General features: G+C 40.9%; 1 protein-coding gene across 4 annotated transcripts in view; it reads left to right on the top strand.

The window, feature by feature from the left end:
* The window catches only part of calcoco1a (calcium binding and coiled-coil domain 1a), a 36,497-nt gene extending 20,641 nt beyond the window's left edge, over nucleotides 1-15,856 (top strand). For 2 of the 4 annotated variants that reach the window (XM_034172440.1, XM_034172441.1), the window contains exons 10-15: nucleotides 2,106-2,231; nucleotides 7,852-7,947; nucleotides 9,093-9,180; nucleotides 9,292-9,530; nucleotides 9,751-9,842; nucleotides 14,078-15,856. In XM_034172440.1, the coding sequence (XP_034028331.1) occupies nucleotides 2,106-2,231; nucleotides 7,852-7,947; nucleotides 9,093-9,180; nucleotides 9,292-9,530; nucleotides 9,751-9,842; nucleotides 14,078-14,105 (669 nt within the window). In that variant the 3' untranslated portion in view covers nucleotides 14,106-15,856. Of the gene's footprint in view, nucleotides 1-2,105; nucleotides 2,232-7,851; nucleotides 7,948-9,092; nucleotides 9,181-9,282; nucleotides 9,531-9,750; nucleotides 9,843-14,077 lie in introns of all 4 variants that reach the window. The other 2 variants (XM_034172438.1, XM_034172439.1) reach the window with 1 other exon arrangement.
* Nucleotides 15,857-18,203: the final 2,347 nt, after the last annotated feature.

Below are 18,203 nucleotides of genomic sequence, written 5' to 3'. Positions count from 1 at the left end.
GTTTCCCAAAAGGGACCTGAAAGACTCTCAGACCATGAGAAACAAAATTCTCTGGTCTGATGGGACAAAGATTGAACTCTTTGGCATGAATGCCAGGCATCATGTTGGGAGGATACCAGGCACAATCTCTACAGTGAAGCATGGTGGTGGAAGCATCATGCTGTGGAGCCATTTTTCAGCGGCAAGAACTGGGAGACTAGTCAGGATTGAGGAACGGATGAATGCAGCAATGTACAGAGACATCCTGGATGAAAACCTGCTCCAGAACGCTCTTGACCTCAGACTGGAGTCACAGTTCATTTTTCAGCAGGACAATGACCCTAAGCACACAGCCAAGACATCACTGGAGTGGCTTCTGGATAACTCTGTGAATGTCCTAGAGTGGCCCAGACCTGAATCCGATTGAACATCTCTGACGATATCTGAAAATGGCTGTGCACCAACGCTCCACATCCAACCTGATGAAGATTGGGACATGCTGCAAAGAGGAATGGGCAAAACTGCCCAAAGATAGGTGCACCAAGATGTGGCATCATATTCAAGGAGACTTGAGGTTGTAATTGCTGCCCTTTGTATTGATTGAGCAAAGTGTATGAATACTTATGTACATGGGAGTTTTTAGATTACATATATATATATATATATTTGCAAAAAAAAATTCAAAAAGTTTTTTCATGTTGTCATTATAGGGTGATGTGAGTACAATTTTTAAGGGAAAAAAATTTGAATAAGGCTGTAACATAAAATATGGATAATGTGAAATGCTGTAAATACGCTGTGTTGCGTGAAGATTTATTGTTTTCTCATAGTTATCAGGAAATAAGTGCCTTCTGGAATGGAAATATTGATGGCATGTACTGTGGGTGTGATTTGTCATGGGATTTGGTTTGAAATAAAAATAATTTTAATCTATATAATAATAATCATAATTTCCTTTATTTGTCGTTGTACATACATACATTGAAATTTGTCCTCTGTATTGAATCCTAATTAAAGTTAAACAATCCAGCCACTAGGAGCAGTGGGCAGCCAGAGTCCAGTGCACGGGGACCAACTCCAGATGTAGAGACACTCCGGGGCAGAGAAAGGCGCAGTTTTTGATATATACATTAACTTACATTTGAATGCCTTCAGTGACAGCATTTCATGGTGGTTTGCATTTTTGGGGGGGCTTTTTTTCTTGTGCATGACATGCCATGATTCCATTTTCGTTATTTACAACTGGTGAATTGGACAAGAACCCCTGCAACTGCACAGGGGAAGACTCTATATGTGGAAGCATAAACATGGAGGTCCCCAAAAAGCATGCTCAGATCAGATGATGGAAGTGTAGGGCCTCCTGGGATCAGTCTGACATCCTGGGGTGCAGGGCCAGCATCCATTAAAGGTCTTGTCAGTGCCTTGGACAGAGAGAAAAAGAGCAGCATCAGTCTGCTGGAAATATGTGCACCAGACATTTCTGACCATTAACCTTTATTCAAAAAGTTAGCTGATTTAATTTAGTGGAATCTAATTGGTCCATTAAGGGCTTTCAAAGGTAGCTGAAAAGGTAACCCGCTGTCAGAAAAGTTAAGTTTGCTAATCAGCTGATTAGCTGAATCGTGCCCACCACTGCCTTTAACATTATTAACTCCAAACCTCTGACTGAATGTGTTATTTTCATCGACTTCTGTGTGTTGTTTTAAGACATCGAAGAAAATTTTGACAAATGTTCTAAATTGGCATGGTGCAAAATGTGGGATGAAAAAGTCTGCCTCTGCCGTTGGATTTGGATTTGGCCTCTAATTTAAAGCCTTCTTCTTGGGCCCATGCTTCACCCTGTACCAAGTCTCAGAAAACCAGTCTATATCTTTTCTGTCATCTGGTGACAAAGAATAGGACGAGGGTTAAACTATAAATGAGCACTGAGATCTAATTGAGCGCAGCTATGACCCTTTTCTGTCAAACATTTGAGTTATGTTGCCTCATACTGTCATCTGTAAAAGCAGTACCTGATGGCTTTAAGATGAGATGTCCTCATAATCCCCTGTGTGCATATTTATTATGCCTTGCAGATTAAAAGTGAATGAAAGTCCAAATTTATAGTTCCTGTCTAATCCCACCAGAAAGACCAGGAGCATCTGGAAGAACTGAATGCAGAGGTGCAGAAGATGGAGGAGAAACTGCAGGAGGAGAGGATGGAGAGAGTGAAAGTTGAGGTAGAGCTTGGGAGAGAAAAAGACTGCAATCGGGTGAGAAAGATGACTCAGAATTGGCCACGATACATGCCCCTCTAAAGCTCTGTTTTGTGCAACACACAGGGGGCAACTTTATTCTTGAGCGGAAATTCAAAAAATATTGTTGTTCAGAGAATGTTTATCCACACATCAAAAAGCTACTCACAAAAGCGTGAAAACAAATAATTTCAGCAGTTATTTTCACTTTTACTTCTGAGGCCAAGTCTATCGCCCAACCAATCAGCGATATCATATTAGACACGATGGTGTAGTAAACCAGTCTTGATCACCATGGTATCATTCTGAGATCCAAATCTATAAAACACTCTTTTTAGCATTTTGTGTTCTCCATACTCATGAATTCCATTTAAAACCCAAGTACACAGTCTAATTCAGGAAATTGGCCGACTGTCATGCACAGTAAATTTTGCAGAGTAAAATATACTCTGCCAGGACAACAACTTCATCCAAACCATCAACATGTCTATTAGACCCCATTCCTACCAGGCTGCTCAAGGAAGCCCTACCATTATTTAATGCTTCGATCTTAAATATGATCAATCTATCTTTATTAGTTGGCTATGTACCACAGGCTTTTAAGGTGGCAGTAATTAAACCATTACTTAAAAAGCCATCACTTGACCCAGCTATCTTAGCTAATTATAGGCCAATCTCCAACCTTCCTTTTCTCTCAAAAATTCTTGAAAGGGTAGTTGTAAAACAGCTAACTGATCATCTGCAGAGGAATGGTCTATTTGAAGAGTTTCAGTCAGGTTTTAGAATTCATCATAGTACAGAAACAGAATTAGTGAAGGTTACAAATGATCTTCTTATGGCCTCAGACAGTGGACTCATCTCTGTGCTTGTTCTGTTAGACCTCAGTGCTGCTTTTGATACTGTTGACCATAAAATTTTATTACAGAGATTAGAGCATGCCATAGGTATTAAAGGCACTGCGCTGCGGTGGTTTGAATCATATTTATCTAATAGATTACAATTTGTTCATGTAAATGGGGAATCTTCTTCACAGACTAAGGTTAATTATGGAGTTCCACAAGGTTCTGTGCTAGGACCAATTTTATTCACTTTATACATGCTTATAGGCGGTATTATTAGACGGCATTGCTTAAATTTTCATTGTTATGCAGATGATACCCAGCTTTATCTATCCATGAAACCAGAGGACACACACCAATTAGCTAAACTGCAGGATTGTCTTACAGACATAAGGACATGGATGACCTCTAATTTCCTGCTTTTAAACTCAGATAAAACTGAAGTTATTGTACTTGGCCCCACAAATCTTAGAAACATGGTGTCTAACCAGATCCTTACTCTGGATGGCATTACCCTGACCTCTAGTAATACTGTGAGAAATCTTGGAGTCATTTTTGATCAGGATATGTCATTCAAAGCGCATATTAAACAAATATGTAAGACTGCTTTTTTGCATTTACGCAATATCTCTAAAATTAGAAAGGTCTTGTCTCAGAGTGATGCTGAAAAACTAATTCATGCATTTATTTCCTCTAGGCTGGACTATTGTAATTCATTATTATCAGGTTGTCCTAAAAGTTCCCTGAAAAGCCTTCAGTTAATTCAAAATGCTGCAGTTAATTCAAAATGCTGCGGCTTCCTGTTAATTCTAGAATAGAAATTAAAATTCTTCTTCTTACTTATAAGGTTTTGAATAATCAGGTCCCTTCTTATCTTAGGAACCTCATAGTACCATATCACCCCAATAGAGCGCTTCGCTCTCAGACTGCAGGCTTACTTGTAGTTCCTAGGGTTTGTAAGAGTAGAATGGGAGGCAGAGCCTTCAGCTTTCAGGCTCCTCTCCTGTGGAACCAGCTCTCAATTCGGATCAGGGAGACAGATACCCTCTCTACTTTCAAGATTAGGCTTAAAACTTTCCTTTTTGCTAAAGCTTATAGTTAGGGCTGGATCAGGTCACCCTGAACCATCCCTTAGTTATGCTGCTATAGACGTAGACTGCTGGGGGGTTCCCATAATGCACTGAGTGTTTCTTTCTCTTTTTGCTCTGTATGCACCACTCTGCATTTAATCATTAGTGATTGATCTCTGCTCCCCTCCACAGCATGTCTTTTTCCTGGTTCGCTCCCTCAGCCCCAACCAGTCCCAGCAGAAGACTGCCCCTCCCTGAGCCTGGTTCTGCTGGAGGTTTCTTCCTGTTAAAAGGGAGTTTTTCCTTCCCACTGTCGCCAAGTGCTTGCTCACAGGGGGTCGTTTTGACCATTGGGGTTTTTACGTAATTATTGTATGGCCTTGCCTTACAATATAAAGCGCCTTGGGGCAACTGTTTGTTTTGATTTGGCCCTATATAAATAAAATTGATTGATTGAATTGATTGATTTGGTCCCAGTCCAAATGGAGTTAAATATAGTATATTATAGAGTGAAATTAGCTCTACCGTCTTGTCAAATTACATTTTTCAACTCCAATAAGAGTCATTTACAGCATGATAAAGCTGATTTTACCCTGTGATTGAACTGATTTAGCACTGTGATAGAGTATATTTAACTCTATTTGTACTAGGACCAAATGTTATCCTGCCAGAGTTAATTTTACTCTGCAAAATTTACTGTGTGGGCTTGTTGGATTACAATAATATGTTTTTGTTGTCCAGTAATTTTATATAAAATTAATGACAAAAATGTCTCAAAACATTTAGTCTAAAATGGAAATCTTTTCTGCCACGAAGGTTAAAATACCTTTGGTCGTTATCTCGGATAACGAAACAAAATGGACAGAAAACATGCTTGATATCAAATTTTTAAATTAACTTCTCTCAATTTTCACCATACAAGTGTCAATTGTCAAGTATCTGTACATGTACTTATTATCTGTAGAGTATTTATTGTCACTCAGTAAAATATAATACTGCGCAATTGATAATTCTTTACAGTTGATTATATGGCACATGATACAATGGGAACTTGTTATAAATAACTCTATTACAATAACAAATTCCTCATAAAATAAAGTAATTTTTACATCCAAGTGTTGATTTTTTTTTTTTTTGTTATTCATTATTTTTGCAACCTTAATATTATAAAAATTTGGATATCAAGTAACTTACTTGTCCCATGGATGTTTCATAAATAGGTTCCACTATAATGCAATATATTAAACAGAACATAATACTGTAGAATCGCACCATTTGGCACATCAGAAAATATTTTTTACAAATCTTTTTCTAATTCTTTAATAACTTGGTTATGTACAATGTATTATTGATTGTTTTACGCACCATCCATAGCCACCAAATTACTGAAGGTGCTTAAAGAATTAGGAAAATATATGATTCAAAAACATGTTTTGACGTGCCAAATGGTTCAAAGCTACAGTACCTCATTGTATATTGATGAAAAGGTGAGAATTAGAAACTATTTAAGAATGTAACTTGTCTGTGTTGATTGTTAGTCATATTGTGTTTTTGTTTACATGATGTCCTGGCATCCGTCTGTCTGCGGGAGATGATGGTGTAGCGTCCAGTTTGCTTTTTGCTTCTTTTTTGTTTTTGTTTTTTTAATACACTTTTCCCATTCAATTTATTTCATTTATATAGCACCAAATCACAATAAAGCTGCCTCAAGGTGCTTCATACAAGGGCTAACCTTAGCAACCTCTAGAGCAAACACACAGACGACAGTGGTAAGGAAAAACTCCTTCTGATGATTTGAGGAAGAAACTTTAAGCAGACCATGATGTACAGTGCACATAATAGGACAGTTTCTACAATTTCAATCCTTTACATTTTTCAGTAGCAACTGCCTAAAAATAAAGATCTAGTGTGCAGAAAATTTGGTATTTTGTGTTTATGTACATTGTAAGATCTTGTTCAGTCTGGGTCTCATCCATTCCCCTTACCAAAAAGTAGTACATGCAAGTATGTTTCAAGTATACTTCCAGTTTACTTTTTATATACTTATCAGTACTATTTTTTGGTAAGGGTCCATGGGGTCCTTGGGGAAGGGTCCTGGGATCTTGTCCTATCTTTGGGGTCCTGACACTTGTATCAAAGAGAAGTCAAGTGATAATTTCAAATAGGTAACACGTTGGTCAGTCTTGTCAAACATATTACTACAAAATTTGTGGACTTCATATTTCAAACAAAAGAGGTATGACAATAATTGACCCCACCCCAGCATAATATAATATTATAATAATTTAATATTAGTACATTGTAATCTATAATTATTTTCCAACATGGTCTGCTTTACTTTACCCCTCCAAAATGTAATAGGAAATATCATTACATGACCTGCTAATAATAATTTTTCATCAAATATGTGGTATAAATTTGCTCTCTTTCCCCACCACACCCCTGCAGATGCAAGAAAAGACCTTGTAATACTTCGAAATACTTTGGATAATGTTCTCAATCAATTTTAATTATCAATGCGATGATCTGTGGAAAACATTAACCACAATCCACTTGGTGTACCATAGGAAAACAGGCATTTTCATCAACTGCATGTCATAAATTCGTGAGTACCCTCCCCCTAGGGTGGGGACATTGATATTCCTGATCAGGGACACATTTCCTACAAAGTCATACCAGTTTTAGGTTGCCCCCACCTGTGTTGCATGAAAATGAAAAATGAAGCATATATTTATTACAAGTCCCACAGCCTAGAAGTACCGTAGCCTGAGTTTATGTTCCACAACAGAAACACACGTTTTCTCAGTCCAGTTCCATAATTGCTCATTAATGGGATCCTATTAGCCACATTTTCAGCAGACTAATACAGGTTGCCAGAAGTCTTAAAACTGTGTTAAAGTTTGGAGACAAAGGGGGAAAAAAAGCTGAGATCCTTAGGGCCCCTTCACACATAACACGAAGTTGGGCAAAAAAAGCAGGAACCGGCTGAAAAACTGTGACAAAAAACAAATTTGGTAACCGCGAACAATTCCACCTGCTGTCGGGAGGGACACATAATCAGACAGGTGTGAATGATAGCGCAGTGATGGTTTCGTGCACACTCATGTGAGCACACGAACACAGTGCACTCCCACAGCAGTGGAGATGCTGGACATATGTACATAAATCAACTAATAATGCGAAGCACAGATTCAGAACATCATAGGAACAATGAATGTACTGTTTAAATGTAACACAATCATGGTACTGGTCTTGAATCTTTTGTCACTCTAAAAAAAAAAAATAAGAAAACACCGCAGTTTCTCATAATTAATTCCTGTTATAAAGAGTGGTATCATTCTGTTCCTCTCTGTACGTGACCAATGGTCATGCACGTATACACGCTGATGGACTGACATGAATGAACCCGTGCACTCATAACATCGACACATCAGCCACGTGAATGTAGAGTGCATGTGCTGTGCGTGAATGATTGTGGCGAGGCGTTCGAGGCTGCTCCGATTTTTCACGGGTGGCATGCAATTTCTCCTTTGTGCACCAGTCAGCTTCAATCATGTGTGAAGAGGCCTTTAATAAAAAAATATATATATAAATTCTGTTACTGTTACTTTAAATGAAGTTACCATTAGGTCAGACAAATCTTTAGATTCTGGAACATTAAAAGCACATGAGGCTTTTGTTTTTGTTGGTTCTGGCATATCTTGGTGTACTTTGACCCCTGATGTGCAGGTCCAGCTGAGTGAAACCCGCAGGGAGCTGCAGGAGCTGAAGGCCAGTCTGAGGGTCGCCCAAAAGGAGAAAGAGCATCTGCTTGCAGAGAAACGGGTCAGAATCAGCTCAAAATCGAACTTTGATCCCAAAACAAATAAGGGAGTGAAGAAACCATTGTTTTCAGATTAGACATAAACAGTGTGAATGTATGATGTCAATGTTTTATTTATTTATTTTATAAGAGTCCAGAATAGACTATATGGGACTTACGGTATGGCGTTTATTGAGTAAACGCGTATTCAGCTCACTCCGCTGCACTGTTCAATTTTTCCCAGAGGCCAAAATGTGGCCATCTGGTATTGCGAAGGCCTTGCATCCATCCGTCCATCTGTCTGCTCAGCATAAGTCCAGTCTTATTACTGCCAGGGTCTTCAAATTCACAGAGAACATTCTTGAGTCACAGACCTTCGACAAGTTTGAAGATCGCTCAACTTGACCTATTTTAAGAGGTTAAACGTCACATTCTGTTTCTTATTTTTATGCTGATTCCACTGAGGGTATTTTAGCATTGCATTTTTAGTGTTGTGAGAAGGAAAGGTGACGTAACACAGTGGGAAACATACCACTGTTTCCAGCTTTTTTTGAAACGTGTTGCAGGCATCCATTTCAAAATGAGCAAATATTTGCACAATAACAATAAAGTTTATCAGTTTAAACATTAAATATCTTGTCTTTGTGGTGTATTCAATGGAATATAGGTTGAAGAGGATTTGCAAATCGTTGTATTCTGTTGTTATTTACCTTTCACACAACGTCCCAACTTCATTGGAATTGGGGTTGTAGAGCTAGAGCTGAATATTGGTGCAGATCCAGCAAAGATGAGTTAAAATGACATGAGTTGATAAGATTAAAGGTCAAAGGGTTCGAAGATGAGTTGGTTGAAGGGCATGCACTGTGCACTCTGTGTGCCCCTGTGATCTGTTTCTTATGGACTGATAAGGTCTTGATTGAGAGTATAGGTCAGTTTAAACATCCAGCGAGCAAGGTCGGTATGTTAGCAGATGATGTGAGGCAGATAATGAATTAACCCATTAGTGGCCTCATATCTTTCAGTAGAGTGCAGTAGATATCAATATGCTCTACCAAATGGCTGAGCATTAAATGGTTAAACAAAATGTTTTGGTTTGTAAGAGCTGTGCATCTTCACAGGAGCTCTGGTTGGGTTGCCGTGTGATATGATGCTGTATTGTCCTCTGCAGGAGCTGATGGAGTACATCTGTCAGCTGGAGCAGAAGGTGGGAGCGGCAAACTTCGCCGAGTGGAGAGCCACCCCAAAAACCCCAACAGGTGAAGAAGCCTCAGTCTAATCTGTGACCTTTAAGCATATCCTGTGTCATGAGCAAGTCAGATTGCGCTGCGAGGTGACGTATCCGCCTCCTTTCTGTTTGTATTTCACAGAGCTTCCAGACGGCGCGCTGTCTGACTCTGAGGATGAGAACCCCGAGGCTCTGCAGCCACAGAGACACCTGGTGCACTACAGCCTGTGCGAGCAGGGCCAGCCAGACTCTCTGCTCTCTGCCACCCCGCCACCCTCCTCCAGGGAGGTGCAGAGGGGCGCAGTGGTCATTAACCAGCCTGCCCCGCTCTCCTCGCCACATCAGGCTGGCACTGACACTCTGGCGCACAGCTCTGATTCGGTGAGATGCGCCGTCTGAGCCACTCAGCGTTATCTTGGTTATAATTACACATGATGGTGGAAATGAGCTGTCTTTATGCACACCAATTAAACCCGGGCAGCGGATTGTTTGATACAGACATTATCTCCTAAAAAGCAATTAGCCTGCTAGTAGGATAGTTATTGGATTATAATACTTGTTGCTACACAGATGTTTGTGTGTGTGTGTTTCTGGTGTTCAGGAGGAGGATTCAGATAAACTTCAGAGGAGAAGGCACAGCTCTGGAGAGGACACGGCACTGTTGCTGCACGAACACATGGATGCGGTTCTCAGGTAGCCTCACATATCACTCACAACACACAAACTGCCAAGTCCGTTTCCACCTCTGGAATTCGACTTAGTTCCCAGATGTCACTAACCTTTAGAGAAACAGCCCCATAAGTGCATGAAAGATCTACAGGGATCATATACAGTAGTGTTCAGAATAATAGTAGTGCTATGTGACTAAAAAGATTAATCCAGGTTTTGAGTATATTTCTTATTGTTACATGGGAAACAAAGTACCAGTAGATTCAGTAGATTCTCACAAATCCAACAAGACCAACCATTCATGATATGCACACTCTTAAAGCTATGAAATTGGGCTATTAATAAAAAAAATTCACAATAATAAAGTAATATTGTATAATCAATAATAAAGTTCACAATAATAGTAGTGTGGCATTCAGTCAGTGAGTTCGTCAATTTTGTGGAACAAACAGGTGTGAATCAGGTGTCCCCTATTTAATGATAAAGCCAGCACCTGTTGAACATGCTTTTCTCTTTGAAAGCCTGAGGAAAATGGGACGTTCAAGACATTGTTCAGAAGAACAGTAGTTTGATTAAAAAGTTGATTGGAGAGGGGAAAACTTATACGCAGGTGCAAAAAATTATAGGCTGTTCATCTACAGTGATCTCCAATGCTTTAAAATGGACAAAAGAAAACAGAGATGTGTGGAAGAAAATGGAAAACAACCATCAAAATGGATAGAAGAATAACCAGAATGGCAAAGGCTCACCCATTGATCAGCTCCAGGATGATCAAAGACAGTCTGGAGTTACCTGTAAGTGCTGTGACAGTTAGAAGACGCCTGTGTAAAGCTAATTTATTTGCAAGAATCCCCTGCAAAGTCCCTCTGTTAAATAAAAGACATGTGCAGAAGAGGTTACAATTTGCCAAAGAACACATCAACTGGCCTAAAGAGAAATGGAGGAATATTTTGTGGACTGATGAGAGTAAAATTGTTCTTTTTGGGTCCAAGGGCCGCAGACAGTTTGTGAGACGACCCCCAAACTCTGAATTCAAGCCACAGTTCACAGTGAAGACAGTGAAGCATGGTGGTGCAAGCATCATGATATGGGCATGTTTCTCCTACTATGGTGTTGGGCCTATATATCGCATACCAGGTATCATGGATCAGTTTGGATATGTCAGAATACTTGAAGAGGTCATGTTGCCTTATGCTGAAGGGGACATGCCCTTGAAATGGGTGTTTCAACATGACAATGACCCCAAGCACACTAGTAAACAAGCAAAATCTTGGTTCCAAACCAACAAAATTAATGCCTCACAGATATGGAAAAAATCATGAAAAACTGTGGTTATACAACTAAATACTAGTTTAGTGATTCACAGGATTGCTAAAAAGCAGTTTGAACATAATAGTTTTGAGTTTGTAGCATCAACAGCAGATGGTACTATTATTGTGAACACCCCCTACTTTTTTTTTTACTAATGGCCCAATTTCATAGCCTTAAGAGTGTGCATATCATGAATGCTTGGTCTTGTTGGATTTGTAAGAATCTACTGAATCTACTGGTACCTTGTTTCCCATGTAACAATAAGAAATATACTCAAAACCTGGATTAATCTTTTTAGTCACATAGCACTCCTATTATTCTGAACACTACTGTATGCAGTATGCAATATCACAGAAAAAGTATTTATTTTGGGGGAGATTCCTTTTCAAATACGAGGTCTATTAGAAAAGTATCCGACCTTATTATTTTTTTCAAAAACCATATGGATTTGAATCACGTGTGATTACATCAGACATGCTTAAACCCTCGTGGGCATGCGAGAGTTTTTTCACGCCTGTCGGTTACGTCATTCGCCTGTGGGCAGTCTTTGAGTGAGGAGTCGCCCACCCTCTCGTCGATTTTTTTCATTGTTTAGGAATGGCTCAGAGACTGCTGCTTTGTTTGATCAGAATTTTTCAAAACTGTAAGGCACAACTGAGTGGACACCATTCGATAAATTCATCTGGTTTTCGGTAAAAAATTTTAACGGCTGATGAGAGATTTTGGTCTGGTAGTGTTGCTTCAAGGACGGCCCACGGCGCCTGACGGCATCTGTGCTTTGAGGCAGCAGCGTCTCACCGTTTCAAGTTGAAAACTTCCACATTTCAGGCTCTGTTGACCCAGGAAGTCATCAGAGAACAGAGAACTTTCAGAAGAAGTCGGCATGAGGAGTTTATTCGGACATTCCATTGTTAACGGACATTTTGTAATGAAAGAACATGCGGGCAAAGTCGCATGTCGGGCCGGACCCGACCGCGGGGGGTCGCGACAGGAAAAACACCTCCGTTGGAAACCTTAACGGGCAAGTTGGAACATGCCCAAGCTGTTAAACAATTTATCAGTTACTCACTTGTTGAAAGCCATCAAAAGCCGCCTGAATTTTACAAATGGTTTTCAACACGGAGGTGTTTTTCCTGTCGCGGCGCACACAGATTCGCCGAGTCGTCACGGAAACGACTCGGCGAATTTGCGCGCACGTCTTTCATTAAAAAATGTCCTTAAACAGTGGAATGTCCGCATAAAGTCCTCATGCCGGCCTCTTCTGAATCTTCTCTGTTCTCTCACGACGTCCTGGATGAATTAAGCCTTAAATTAGGATGTTTTCAGCTCGAAACAGGCCGACGATGGCGCCTGGAAGCGCTGCAGGACGTCCCGCTCCGTGGGAAGTCCTTACAGCGACAGAAACACCCCATAATCTCTCATCAGCCGTTAAACTTTTCACCGAAAACGAGCTTAATTTCTCGAATAGTGTCCACTCGGATATTCTTCACAGGTCCAGAAAAAATTTTGATAAAGCAACGCATGTCGTCTCGAGCAGCGTGTGAAACAAAGGAATTCAGCCGAGAGGGCGGGACCACATCTCACTCAAGGCCTGCCCACAGGGAAATGACGTCACCGACGCGTGAAAAAACTCACGCATGCGCATGAGGGTTCAAGCATGATTGGTGTAATCGCATGTCATTCAAATCCATATAGTTAAAAAAAATAAATAAAAGGGTCGGTTTATTATCTGAGAGACCTCGTATAGTGAGATTTTGCAGATGAAGTGCATGGCCAGTGTTCAAAGTTTATGCTGCATCTGAGTGAAACTTGGAATTCGGAAGTTCCAACTTGGAAAAATCCATTTAATAAAGCTGTGCTAAAACGTTACCCTCCCCACTAACTCGAGTAAAAACTTTGACTGTAACTGACTTCATCACTGACACCTAACACAGCAGACCTGTGTGACAGTGTCCGTGCCTGGGTCTAGCAGGTATCCAGCAAAATGTTTGGGAAATTCGTTTTGGTTTTATCTGGAATTTTTTTCCCCAGCGAGATCGTATTTATGAGTTGTGTGCATTGTTAGGGTCTTTTTTATTTTTTTGTATTTTGCTCTTTCAGTCACAATTGAAGCACTACTGTGTTTCTTTTCACTCAAGAAGCTAATACCAGCAAATATATCTTGCGGCGTCCTTTGACTCTTGATTCCCAGCATGTTGCAGTGTCTTGTCACAATTTTTACCCACACGATTCAGGTTTGGCTAATTTTGATCATATATAAGATTGTAAATCCTTTATTTGAATAGTATGGAATAAAATTATAGTGGTGCCACGGAAAATTGTTTTTACGACTTAAATCATAAAACACTCACATGCATGGATTGCAGGTTTAAATTCCAGCAATGTGTCGCATTTTATGGGCACATCGTTTGATTTGCGTGTACATTGTTAATCTGCAGAGCAATTAGGGAACATAGCCCTCAGACAAAAAACATAAATGATCCCAAAGTTGTTCTTGAGTGTAACACCTGATTAATTCTGCTTCGTTACCTATCTCTTCTGGTGTCCCATAGGAAATGTGTCTCACACACACGCGTGCGCATTGAATTCAGTGTTTGCTGAAGCACACTGATGCAGGCAGCCAATTATTTATGGTGACAGGGTGAATATGGCTGGAAGATGGAAGTTTTGAATATGTGCTCGTAAAAGAAGTTGAGCCTGGGCAAGGAGGGGGAGAGCGTGTGAGACGCGCGGGAGGGGCGAGATGAGAGGACAAGGGGACAGATAAGTTGACAGCAAGCTGTAGCAATGATTTACCTGAGGGGTGTACCGCAGTCACAGGCCAATTTTCAGCATCATTAAAGCCCTTGCTCTCCCACTCACACGCTCTTTCATTCCCCACTCTTTGAAGCAGGCTGTGTGCATTTCTGCGCTGTTTCCACACACATGCACCCTTTGCCTTCTTCCAGCGATTTGGTGGACACGTCGCTGTGGTAACCGGAGACCCGCCTACGGCTGCAGCAACTGACCAAAACGAGCAGAAGAGGATGCTGTGTGGATCAGTGCGGTTCTTCATTCCTTCTACTAACAACTTGCACACACACAAAGTGTTCATATGCAAATATACATTGTACCTACCTTTGTTTGTTCCTTCCATACTGTTCTGTTATTTCTGGTTTGCTGTTAGGAAATGACATAATGCTGGCGGTGGCAGGTCAACAACATGTTTATGACATACAGAAGACGGTTTCACAGCTTCAAAGCCAGCTACGGGCGCCGGCGGTTTAAGTTTTCAGGCTATAGCGCAGCGATTTGTGGTGAATCATTGCTGTGTCGAAAGCTTTACGGCGGGTGTTATGTCACTTTTTATAACATTTGTGATTAGGAGTCATGTCGGGCACTGTAATTATGATGTTTTGTGCAGGCACCGGCTCCACTGAAAATCACCATTCTGAATTCTGGATAGAAGCTTCAAACACTATTCATGAAGGCATAAAGCATCAGCATCCTGCTAGAATTATAACATAATTTAGGCCTATTGCGTCATGTTTCTCCTCCATTTACTGGCATATAAGTTTTGATGTGCACTTTCTCGTACACGGCAGCAGTTTATTGTTATGCAGATGCAGCGATGCAGAGATAAGTTAATATGGACGAATGTTAGAAGCGGAGAGGGCATCGAACAGATTGTGTTTAAAGGTTAGTTACACGCGACTTCAGTAACCTCACATATCGTTTGTATAAAACTAAAGCTCACATCGTAGATCAGTCTCCATTTTTGCTCGCGAAACAGTCAGGATTTTATCTTTTAGAGTGATTGAAATTACATGATGATTTACTTGCTGGTGATGTGGATTTTTAGCGTTGTTTTTTTCTCCCTCATACTTTGTATTGCACAGAAATCTTTATACACATTCATGCAGTTCAAAATTTGTGCCTAAAATAATGAAATAAGAGTCAAAGAGAATCCTCACAGCTCCTGACATTGTGACACGTTGTAATTAACGATATACTGCCTAATGAAGATTGCTGCCGACCTTTTAATCAATACTTTATGCATTTTTCATGATTTTTCTATTTATAATTAACGTGATTTGTGCTGCAATGAGACTATATTCAGGTTAATTTGAAGTATGCATACTTTTTCACACGATGTATGACAGTTGAAATTTCAATGCTTTGCTGAGAAAGTTTGCTAGACCCTTTGATGCTTGATTTTATCTGCTCTATTTGCACCCTCTTTTTACTATACAGGAGTTTTTAGATGAAAAGTTGATATATGGATACTTATTCTGTACACCTGTTGTTATTGTGTGTTTAGTCTTCTTTTACATGTTTATATTTAGGTTTGCTTTCTGGTTTAAAAAATAATCTGTTAACATTTTAAGACTTTGGGCCCTATCTTGAAGCTTTATAGCACACAGTGCAAATGTTCTGGGGCATCAACCTGCACTTTACCATTCACACAGCACATAATCTGAGAAGAAAATCAGGAACTTTGTGCTTAAAATAATTCACATCATTCCATTTTAGAGGCAGGTGCTCCAGCAGCTGACACTTTGCTGTTTAGATGGTGAACTTAGAAGTGAGAGGTTTTCTGGAAAGGAAAGGGTTCTCCTCAGCTCTCTGAGGTACTGAGGTCCCCCCCCCCCTCCCCCCCCAAAAATCCCCATTGTAATTGGAGACTATGGCCAACCCTGTCTAGGTGCTACCCACCTACAAATCTCAGGAGGAAGAAAACCAGTGTGGAAAAAAAACTGTACAAACCAGATTTTATGGCATGACTTCGGCATTTTCAGAGTAGGCCAGTTCTAAAACGGACACTGTCTAGTTAACAGAAAACAAGGAAGGCCTAAAATGACGTGCAGGAGGACTGTGACATCTGATCTAGCAGAGATGAGCCTAACCTGGGGAGAGGCACAGTGTGCTGATTTTAATGGTCTTATGTCCGTCATGGGATGAAGAACATTAAAATCAGAAACAGATTTATTAATCCATCCATCCATTTTCTTCCGCTTATCCTAGGTCGGGTTGCGGGGGCAGCAGCTCAAGCAAAGCTGCCCAGACCTCCGATCCACACACACCTCCGCCAGCTCCTCCGGGGGAACCCTGAGGCATTCCCAAGCCAGCTGAGAGACGTAGTCCCTCCACCGTGTCCTGGCTCTTCCCCGGGGCCTCCTCCCGATGGGACGTGCCCGGAACACCTCTGCAGCAAGGCGTCTAGGGGGCATCCGGAAAAGATGCCCGAGCCACCTCAGCTGGCTCCTTTCGACGTGGAGGAGCAGCGGCTCGACTCTGAGCTCCTCCCGAGTGACAGAGCTCCTCACCCTATCTCTAAGGGAGCGCCCAGCCACCCTGCGGAGGAAACTCATCTCAGCCGCTTGTACTTGTGATCTTGTTCTTTTGGTCATGAGCCAAACCTCATGACCATAGGTGAGGGTCGGAACGTAGATCGATCTGTAAATCAGTCTTACGCTCCATCCGTCCAAATGTCTAAATGTAGATATTTTTCCATTTCTGTTGACTTTTTCATTTAAAATCTTCATGTTTAATTTGGAGTGGTTGTAGGTGAATGAATGAAGAATGTGAATCCCTGTTTGTACAGGCAGAGTGAATACACACACATTGTGAACCCGCATATGTAACATGCATATGAATAATGCAGAGAGGGACAGAAAACCTTGATTCACCATGTTCTTTTGTGGTCTGTAGCTTTCTGCTTCATCATGATACCAACACACCAGCACGGCACCTGACTACCGGGTTCATAAAAAACCCCAGGAACAAAACTTATATCATGCAAAGTTTCTGATTAAAAAGAGAATTGTTTCAAGACAGGGTGTTTAAGGTTAGGATTAGAGTGGCAGAACTATGGATGTAAATTCTATGTTATGCTGACAATAAATTGTGATAAATAACATACATTTTGTTGCTGGGGGGTTTTCCTACACCCCTGACTGCACCCAGTTTAAAGATAAATACCCCCATAGGCACATGGATGGGCTCTAGGGCACTTAAAATTTAAAGAATGTGAGCACTTTGTAATGCTGATACCTTTGCAGGACAATGAAGGTACAAGTCTTTAGGGTCCTGGGGCGGCTTCCTGACTTACTGTATGGTTGTAGGCCTTGGACGATAACCATTGACCTAAGGTGATGACTAGATATGTCCGGTACTAGGTCTCATCTGAAGATTCTTTGGTCCCGCTCGAATGAATGTTTATTTTGGGAGGTTCAAATGAGGAATACCAGTTACATTGTGAGGAAGCATCCGCTATGACATTTTGGACGTGTGTTCCTCAAGGCACGATCCAGCACTCACGTGCCTCAGTGTTGAGGACCCCATTGGCTGGATAAGGCCAAGGGGAAGCCCATATTTTACCTGGCTCCAGCACGTAGACTGTTACTTCCAAGATAGGCTGGTTGTCTGCCTGGGTGATTGCTAGCCAGGATCCAGTGCAGTTTCATGGTGTGGATAAGGCAACTCCCAGCATCCTCTCAGACTTGACTTGGCCCTTGGTATGAAAATGACAACTGCGTCAAATGGAAACTAGCAATGGCGCTTGCACTGTGCGCTGGGTTGCAGATAGGGCCCTTTGAGTTTGTTGTAAGATTGATGGAAGAAGAAGAAGGATGGTTACCAACATGTTGAAGTTTAAAATGTACAGACTGGTTTTGAAATGGGTTGTGGGGAGATTCAGATAAGTAAAGACCATTCTGTTTGTCTCACTTGTTATTCTGGTCTTGTATGTTGATTCTCTAGATGTAGTAGAGGGAATATTTTAAGGATCTTGGCATTTGTACCCAGACAGTAGCACACTGTATGTATTCTCCGTAGTCCTTATTTGTGGCTGTAATCTGACTTTATGTCTTGGGGAAGTTATTTTGTTATTCTACTGAGAGCTCCGGCACGGCTGTTCCTTGTCAGGACACACTTTTTTTCCTACATTGCAATAAAGCTCCAGTGGTTGTGGTTTGTTTTAAGGTTTTGTGTGTGAAGGTTATCCCACTGTACACTGTGTGTTTTCAGATTCGGGTGGAGTTCCGTGTAATAAAATGGTTTATGTATCCATTATTGGGTCTAATGTGTCTTTTT

Source organism: Thalassophryne amazonica, chromosome 6 (genome assembly GCF_902500255.1).
Source record: "Thalassophryne amazonica chromosome 6, fThaAma1.1, whole genome shotgun sequence".
Classification (NCBI taxonomy): Eukaryota; Metazoa; Chordata; class Actinopteri; order Batrachoidiformes; family Batrachoididae; genus Thalassophryne; species Thalassophryne amazonica.
This window is presented reverse-complemented; position numbering and strand designations above follow the sequence as displayed.